This window comes from Berghia stephanieae, chromosome 4 (assembly GCF_034508935.2).
Source record: "Berghia stephanieae isolate SIO BIC M18660-M18661 chromosome 4, UCSD_Bste_1.3, whole genome shotgun sequence".
Lineage (NCBI taxonomy): Eukaryota > Metazoa > Mollusca > Gastropoda > Nudibranchia > Aeolidiidae > Berghia > Berghia stephanieae.
In genome coordinates, this window is record NC_088363.1 from 7,536,792 (window position 1) to 7,546,791 (window position 10,000).

The window sequence follows — 10,000 nt, forward strand, 5'->3', positions numbered from 1 at the left end:
TTACTGCGGGTCGAAGTGGCTCTCCGGGCTCTGTGGGAGGATATGTGATGTCATTGTATTTATGCCAGTTGGGTGCCGATACTTTGGCTCGACCTGCCTTTGTCGGGGTAGCATCCTCAAACTCTGTGTTCCGATAGCCGCCAAGTGGTGGGCAAGTGTGGAAGAAGGCAGCACAGCACAGCCGCGTATTTGATGACAACGAATTGGGATTCAGTTTGGATGAAATTATGCCTGACCTGAAAATCAGGAATAAATAAAAAAGGGAGATTTGATATTGATGCTATTCCTTCAGTTACAAAACTCACAATATCCAACAGCCAGATATAACGCACCAACAGACAAAACTATGAGTAACTTTAAACGTTTATGGTCTGACTAGTACAATTTTAGTGAGAACTACTCATAAAAATGGCTGTTTAAAAACAAGAACAAAGAGCTAAGAGACGTCAATTAGGTTCTTTCTGTAGCCAGTTGTTCAATACTGTCCACTACACATGCTCAAAGCATTTTACAAGGGGTTTAAGCCAACAGCAACACTTACTTGAAGGACAAGACCTAATGTTACAATCTGCTTTTTTAGAGGGACTTCACTGTCATTGACCAGGTACTTTTTCACTCCTGAGTATAGTGAGATAGGAATATAGAGCATTTTCCCAAGGACTCAACGTTGCATCAGCCACAGAGGAATAATTCGAACCACTGACTTATCGGTCACAAGACAAGAGTCATACCACAACACCACAAAGTTACACACACACACACAAGACAGTCAAATTTAAAAGATTTAAATAAAATCAAAAAAAGGAATTATACATACATACAGAGACGCCAACTTTAAATTTGGCTCACAGGAGTTTCAGACACCACTCGTAGGAATTTCAAGGCCAAAAGAGGAATTTTCGCACAAAAGAAAAAGGAATTGGAATGGTATTTGGCATTGTGTTTACATATGGTATAGTTCTAAATAGATAACTGATTAGAATTATATTATGATACATAAACACATTGCCAAATACCATCCTTCCTAAGGATTCCTTATTTAAAATGAAGCTACATATCTTTTAATTCACAGTTCTGTCATTGACATAAAGTTTCTGGATCTGGTAGCGTCAATCAAAATGGAGGCCTACTCATTTCCTTGTCATTTACTTTTTACGTTTATGAAAACGCCAAACAACATTTAACATGTAAAACACGTGAGGAGCCAATTTGATTAAAGTGGAACATATTCTAATATGTATCAACATACAAGTCCTGTTAACAAATGTCTTTCAATCTCCATTTGACTCGTGGAGAAAGAGAACAAAATTTAAAAGAAAATAAAATTCCGTTTATTCATCCCATTGTCTCATGGTCTATTCCAAGGGAAGATGGAATAATCCAGGTATCACCCACAGTCAGTGGCGTGGGGCCATTTGATCGAATGGTGGCACCACACCAATCTTTTAAAAATCATTAACGGCATAATTTAATTAAAAATAAAACTGAGAAATTTTAACTCCACTGTCTTTCGCCAATTCGCCAACAACATACTGCCTTTTTAGTCTCCACTCTATTCAAGATTCCGAATCATGCACTGCGCCAACTATTGTGTGTTGGTGACATCACTGCGCGAATTAGTGACTGAATCAACACCGTGGTGCAAAGCAATCCAAGCTCCAGTTAATGCTCTATCCATTAGTATCGCTACAGCTGATTGAGCGAGAAACTAGGTCTAATTATACTATCTTCAAATAGCGGAAAACCCCTCGACTTGTGCCAGGATCTGAGAGCTCCACCGTTGGACTGGGGGGATGCGCCAAATTAGGGTAACTTCGGCCATCCAAAATATTACATTAACTGTCAAAAACACTGATCATTGTCAAGTTTATTTGTAAGCAGCAAAGAAAAACAACATAAAACTTTAAAATATGACATATCAACCCCCCCCCCCCCCCACCTCTTTTTCACGATTTTTGAATAAAGTAATTCTTTGCAACGAAGCATTGTGGACGAATTTACCAACATTTTTCTTGCTTGCAGTGCCGAGTTGATGGTATATGAGTGTTTATTTGTGTGTGTGTGTGTGTGTGTGTGTGTGTTTGTGTTTTTGCTACGTTAACGGGACAATTTCATGTTTGCACACTCACGTTAAGTGGACACACCCCGTTAAGTGGACGTCCTGATAATGTTTTGATGTCAAAACCAGACTTCCCGCCAGTTTTTAGATCACCTGACAAATTTTTTCCAAGAAATGAGTTGGTCTTTGCAACGGAGCGATTTTGTCGTTAAGACACACAGCGCTATACACACCGCGAGTGTATGCCAAAAATTGCGGTGTCCCGATAACTGCAGAGTAAAGTTAATTACGTGTGTATAGGCTGTGTGTATGAAATTGGACCTCGTTGTTTTCGTTTCTTAGACTCAAATTCAAAGATGGAGGACCGTAGCAGTAGTCCAGTTTATGCGGTATAAACAATCTTACTTTAATATTTTATGTTTGAGGCCTACATTACAATTTCTACTGTAGTTTTACTGCATTTCTTAATTATTATTTTTTTTCACTTGTCGTTCTTTCATATATCTATACATAGAAATAATAAATAACTTTAACTAGCAGGTATTCCCGTTCTACGAAAGAAAACGAGGAGGGATAAGCAGCCATGGATAGATAGATAGATAGATAGATAGATAGATAGATAGATAGATAGATAGATAGATATATTTATTAATTGATTGATGGGAAGGGTCCAAGGCTTTTGAGAGAGAGAGAGAGAGAGAGAGAGAGAGAGAAAGAGAGAGAAATAGAGAGAGAGAGAGAGAGAGAGAGAGAGAGAGAGAGAGAGAGAGAGAGAGAGAGAGAGAGAGAGAGAGAGAGAGAGAGAGAGAGAGGGAACGTCTGTTGTACTGTAAGTAGGTTAGGAATTCGAAAATTTGAGATCACAGCTATCTGCCTGAAATAAAATAAATACATGAATATATAAATCAAAACGTACATTAGTAGTACCAAAACTATAATGACGATCGGGAGGACAAAGGGGTGAGAGGAGGATTAATCAATCAACAGTTACACTCACCCTATTCACAACTAGACATACCAGAAAAAAAAGGAGAAGAAATGAGTATATCCTTTGAACTCTGACCCCTCTATTTTGTTTTCTTGGATAAATCTCATTTCGTCTCATAGCTCTTATAAAAGATTGGAAACACAACCGGTACTGGAAGTTATTTGTGGAGGAGGTCGTCGTTTTTATGGCGTATCTGAATTTTTTCAAAAAATTACTTTTTAACTAATCAAATTGTGAAGAAACCAAACATTATTTTTTAATCATTTAGATACTGCTCCCAGCCTTTCGTCGTTCCCAATCAACAATCCAGATATGACTGTTCTTGGTTAGTCAGGTTTTCAATCTATATAGAGCTATAGTGTTTGGGGCTTTTTCCATTACAATAAGATAGTATATTATGAGAGTTCAATTATATGTACACGGTGTTCACCGATATGCTTCCTGTCGTCTGTTCAGTTACAATAAGATAATCCACTCCGATTCACAATCCGATTTGTAACTCTTTTAATCCTCGCTTCCTTATCCATTTATTTCAATAATCTTTCTTGTTCTTGTTCTTCTAGTTTTTCTTGTTCTTATTTCTCTTCTTCTTCTCCACCTGTTGTAATTTATTCTTTCCTCGCATGATTTTTCGTCATATTCATTTTTTTCATCCTTCTTCATCTTCAGACATTGACTGCTTGTCAATCTGATCTAGAGCTAGTCTTTGGAGAAATGCGAAAAGACTTACAGATTATGTTTTCAGATATTGATGACGATCCTAATGACAGTGATTATGTCCATGATTCTAGTGATTCAGACTTTGACTCTTTTCCGACATTTTTACCAGTTGGTACTGTAACAGTTACGGACTCAAGATCACAGGAGTACACAGATTTATCAGGCTCTCAAGAAAATGTAGGCAACCAATTAACAGTGAACCAAAATAAAATTGAGGGATGTTATCTGCCAACACAAGAGGAGATTCTAAAAAGCATTTCTGTGTTTTTGTGGTAAACAGCAGGCAAAGTTAAAACGTCATCTTTTATCACAACACAAGAATGAAAAAGATATGGTGCCTTTACTTAATGCTACTCCCTAACTAAAAAAGATGAACTTGCCAAACTTCGCAATGCTGGTGACCATGCACACAATATCAATACGCTGAAGCAAGGAACAGGCATGGTGGTGGTCAAAAGAAGGAAAAAAACATTAACTCAAGTAAGCAACTTTGTGCCATGTTTGAAATGTATGGGTTGGGTCTCTAAGAAAGATCTTTGGAGGCATAAATGTGTAAACAAAGCTGAAAGTGTACCCCGGAAGCAATTGGTTAAACAAGGAAAGTTGCTTTTACCACAGGCATCTGACAACGATCTGTATAATGAAATAATGGTGTCTTTACGGAATGGCCCTATTTCAATCGTGGCCAAGAGCGATGAAACTATAAAACTTCTTGGCCTCAGAGAGACGACAAAGAACGGACATGACAAATATAGGCACGGGCATATTCGAAATAAATTAAGAGAATTGGCCCGCCTTTTGATTAAGCTCAGGAGTGCACCTAACTGCGAATCGTTGGGTCTATCAGACTTCCTTCAACCTGAAAGATTCAAAAATGTGGTCTCAGCTGTAAGAGAGGTGGCAGCCTACTCACAAGACACAAATCAATATGGAATATCATCCCTTGCTCTAAAACTAGGACATAGTTTGGCGCACTGCTGTATTCTGTTGAAAGCTAAAGCTATTGAGACTGGAGATACAGTTATGAAAGAGAGAACAGGTGCATATTATCAGCTTCACACAAGTATGCGGAATCAGGAAATAACTTGCAATGCGCAAGAAACCTACATGAAAAAAAAGAAAAATACCACAAAGACTATTCCACTCACAGATGATGTGTCAAAGCTGTCGAAGTACCTCACTAGTGAAACTGAAAAGTTGACCATGGAAATGTTGGCGCCAAAAGGCATTGTCAAGAAAAATGGGAAAGACTCGGTGTGATTACGCTAGTACGAATAATATTATTCAACAGAAGAAGGCAAAGGGAGGCTTCAAAGATGAAATTGTCTGACTACACCCAGGGAATAAATATCGACAAGCACAATGAGGACGTTCTTAAAGAGCTTAGCCCTTTTGAAAAAGAACTTTGTAGTGTAGAGTCTTATCACGGATCGAGATAATTGTTGAATGACTGTGACTTTCTATCTTTTGGTTTTAATGCAGTTTATGCCGAATTTGGCAGTGTTCTAGGTTAAAGCATGGTTGAATAAAATGTTGAATAAAATGTTGGTTAATTTCCTTTATGATTATCGTTGCTATGAAACGTAAGCTATTTCTAATCTCTGCTATTGCTATGTTAATCTTAAAACAACAAGCAAAATAAACAAAGACAATCAAACAACAACAAACAAACAAACAATCAAAAACAAAACAAAAAAAACAATGGCGTCATATAGCGGATACATTTATTCTTCAAACGTACCACTATGATAATGTATGTAAAATAATGCAACCCATAAGGAAAATAATTGTGAATTCATTTCAGAATGAAGTTTAAAGATAGCTATCTTTTCAGTCCAAAGGCTATGAGACTTGTATTATTGTCAATACTACAAGCCTCATACTTAATGACTTAGTCACGAAATAACGATGTACCATCATTTTGTCCTGACATTAATAGGCAAATCATATTGTTTAGGTTCGATTCCAGAATGGAACCAATGAGAACATAAAAATACAATATTCCAATGCACATAGATTAAGAATCTAGATGCCCGGAGTACATTTCTACAAAGTCTGTTTAATGTTTGTTTTTCATGTTTTTGTGTAACATGCTTGAGGTTCAAAGGTCATGCGATGTCCACTTAGTGATACGTCCCAATAATGTATGAGTAAAATAATGTTGACATGAAAATTGAAGCAGAGGGCTGAAATTTGGCATACACCAATCTTTTCATGTCTAGGTGATACATTTAAAAAATCAGCCTGTTTGTATTATTGGTTTTTGAGCTATGATACGTCCATACAATGTAGGATTTGGTGAGAGTCCTCTTAATGTGTCCGAGACACGTATGTGTGTGTGTGTGTGTGTGTGTGTGTGTGTGTGTGTGTGTTTGTGCGTGTGTATTTGTGTCAGTCAGAGAAAGAAAGCGAAGATTGTCAACAGTTATACTTTTGGTGTGTTTTTAGATTTTTTAAGTACTTAAGTGGAGTGATTTTTTCTTTGTGATGCTTTAAGATCTGAATCTACCTTTTATTTGTGCAATCATTAATCGTATTCCACTGATTTCCATTATTTGAGATATACTTTGAAGTTTTGTTTTGTTAAACAATGAATTGCAATGAATCAAGTTGACTCTTTACTTCACCGACCGTTTGGGAGATTGACACTAGATGACAAATTAGAAATAAAAAGACTAGTTCCTCACCAACCAACTGATTTTGAATTAACACAGGTGTGGAAATCTCAAAAACGCTCTTTTTCAGTGACATGATATGACAGGCATGAATGGCTCACAGTTAGTTTAGAAAAAAAAAACGTTTCTTTTGTTTTTATTGTCTACTTTTTACAGATCAAACACTGACAAATCATGGACATCTATAGGCTATAGTGACCTTAACCATTTCCATCGTATTTCTTAACCTCCTGAACGTTGTTTTAGTACCCTTAAAAGAGTGAAAAATTTCTTGCGAAATTCAATGAATCAGGAGCGGTTAAATTCGTTAATGATTCTGTCAATTCACAAAGCTGAAATAGATGCCATTCCAGATTTCAATAAACACATTATAAAAAGATTTGCAGAGATGAAACATCGCCGTGCAGATTTTCTTTACAAGTACTAAAAGTAAGTAATTTCTGTCATAGTTTTTTTTTTCTCTTTTGATTTACATTTATCACATATTGATTGCATTATCTACCAAATTCAATCCTTTAAATGGTGGACAAAGAATAATTACAAAGCCCTTTTCACACGGGACTTGTATCTCAGTGTTGTGGCTTGTTTTCATGAATTATTTGTTTTTGTGAGTTTTGTCCACTCGTAGAAACCATCGACCCTCCCCCCACCCTTCCAAAAAGAAAAGAGAGTTTTTAACATTGCTCTCTCCTCTTAATCGTGTTCACTGTTTTAGAATTTTTTTTCTTCTTCTAATCATGGCACCACCATATGCCGTCAATACGCCACGCCGCTGCCCACAGTGCAGCGTCGCAAATTAAACTAGGGCGAGGTGACTTGCTCAAGGCCACACAGGGCACCGGGTAATCAAACTCTGTACCTTTCGGGTACTAAGCAAAGACCGTACACTGCCCCCACAAATAACATAAGAAAATCCAAATCTACGCAAGAAGCGTTTAAATAGTTCACTGCTGTACTCTGAAAAAAACATGTACTTAAAATTTTGGCCAGAAACCTCGTCTTTCAAATATCGATTGATTTAAATAACCTTTATCTTGTCAAAAACTCTAAAAACCTGGGACTTTTATTAATGACTTCACGAAGTCCCAGGTTTGATTCTCTTGTGTCAACGAAACTGTGTTCTATACAAATATTGTAGTACCTACCTATAGGTGACATTTGTAACATGCAACCTCGACAGTGACTGGCACAAAACACCAAGAGCTGAAAGATAAAAATAGTGATGATATAGAGTCATAAAATCTACCTGGCTATGTAGCCTTGCAGAGTCATTAGGCCTAGAGAACAGGAATTATCCCGGTTTCTATACAGTGAAATGGACAATAGAAATTGTTTGCTTGCTACCCTTTGGATAAGGCAGTAATCTTTCACAAAGCACTTTCCACCGGATCTAATAGACCCAGCTACCCAATCACCGCTGGGTAGACAATGGGTCTAGGAAAAAATCTTGACTTCGCCCATAATCGATCTTGGTCCCTTAGCATGTGAAGCGAGTGCTCTACCACCTGAACTATCAGGACCGCCTGCTAGCGATGGAAGTACAATAAAATGGCAAACAATTGAGTGAATGCGTTTGTTGCCTTACTCAGTCCCTTGATCAGTGAGTCACTGAGTGAGAAATAATTACAAGAGCACAATCATTTGGGACTACCATATTTGTATTGTGCCTAATTGTTTTTATGGATTGTGTGATTTGTGAGTTTTATTCACGCATAGAAATCATCTATCCCTTTAAAATAATAAATTAATTTTCCTTGGAATTTGTCCTAATTACAATATTCAACGTGTTGGACACAACTAAGACACACAATAAATGGCAAACTCATTCCCCCTTATCAATGAAGTTTGCTCAAATTCTAACAAAATATATTCAAAGGAGCAAATATCAATAAAAACAATAATAAATATAAATAAAGGTTGCACTTCCACAAATGTTTCACGCGATCATGGTGGTGATATTGATTTTTATATGAAATGGTTAATATGGTTCCATGTGGACTGTTGGGGGAATAAATGAAACATTGTGACGACATAGTAAAGACATGGAGATACGCGTTATCAACATTCATTCTTATCTGTCCATTTAATTATCTTATTTACAGCAACAAAATGAGCTACTTTTTAAACATCTCCAATCATTTTATTTGACACCATCAAAATATAACATGCCTGTCAATTTAATTTTAAAATTTCCTTTCACACGTACTTTTTTCTAGATGGGTTTTTCTTCTACTTCTAACTGTTTTTTTTTTTTTTGGGTACATTCTTTGGAGACGCATTCTTTTTATTATAATTGGCTAATTTCACATAAAAATGCCATTTCTTCATTTGGCAATTTTTTTTTAATTGGTCCTATTTGAATTTGGTAAGAATTTAATTGTAAAAAATAAACTGGTTATCATTTTTTTAGCAACATAGAAGAACATTTTCGTCTAGACCCACTCTTCCTGCAAACAAAACATTGGCAAAATGTACTTCGTTTGGCAGGGACCAGGGACCACATGATGATGATGATGATGATGATGATGATGATGATGATGATGATGATGATGATGATGATGATGATGATGATGAGATAAATCTTTATGAAAGTTGAAAATATGATTGAATGGAAAGCACCATCTTTTGATTTTGAGTGACAGTGACTCGTCAGTGACACTCAGACACTTCTCTCTAGTTTTCTAATCTACTCCTATGACTATGACTATATGGCAGTCTACTAGATACGTATTGAGTCTGTATGGCTCGTCAAGATAGAAAAAAAAACTCAAGACTCAATGACGATGCCATTGGTATTGGACCATTGGATCTGGAAGTGAGAGAAAACTTACTCAAGCACAAGGCACAGTGAATGGACATGAGAGAAAAACTCCCAAGCACAATGGACGTGATTATAGGCACTAAGTTTTGTTTGGTGTTTTTAATTCATATACCTCTAAATTGCAAACATAATCGTAATTTTTCTCAAAGAAAAAGAAGGAAAATAATCATCAATTTCAGGTGTCTTACTTTTTGTGAAGGTCGCCATGTTTACACACAAAATCTACTTTCACTTTGATCGAAATGACTCTTTGCTCGTTTTTTGTATGTAAAATCTCTCTCTCTCTCTCTCTCTCTCTCTCTCTCTCTCTCTCTCTCTCTCTCTCTCTCTCTCTCTCTCTCTCTCTCTCTCTCTCTCTCTCTCTCTCTCTCTCTCTCTCTCTCTCTCTCTCTCTCTTTCTCTCTCTCTCTCTCGCTCTCTCTCTCTCTCTCTCTTTCTCTCTCTCTTTCTCTCCCTCCTCTTCTGTTTCCCCCCACCCATGCCTTTTTGTTCTTGTTGTTGTTGTTGCTGCTGCTGCTGCTGTTGTTATTGACAATGATGATGATGATGATGATGATGATGATGATGATGATGATAATGATGATGATGATGATGATGATGATGATGATAATGATGATGATGATGTCGTCGTCGTCGTCGTTGTTGTTGCTGTTGCTGTTGTTGTTGTTGTTGCTGCTACTTCTACTGTTGTTGTTATTGACAATGATGATGATGATGATGATGATGATGATGACGAC

At 36.9% G+C, this 10,000-nt stretch overlaps 1 protein-coding gene across 1 annotated transcript in view; it reads right to left on the reverse strand.

Moving 5' to 3' along the window:
- LOC144969966 (large ribosomal subunit protein uL22m-like) overlaps window positions 1-9,507 on the reverse strand; it is a 20,565-nt gene extending 11,058 nt beyond the window's left edge. The window contains exons 1-3 of the mRNA XM_078909080.1: window positions 9,452-9,507; window positions 7,588-7,645; window positions 5-236 (exon numbers count right to left, since the gene is read on the reverse strand). Coding sequence (XP_078765206.1) covers window positions 5-236; window positions 7,588-7,645; window positions 9,452-9,470 — 309 coding nt within the window. The 5' untranslated portion in view covers window positions 9,471-9,507. The remainder of the gene's footprint in view (window positions 1-4; window positions 237-7,587; window positions 7,646-9,451) is intronic.
- Window positions 9,508-10,000: the final 493 nt, after the last annotated feature.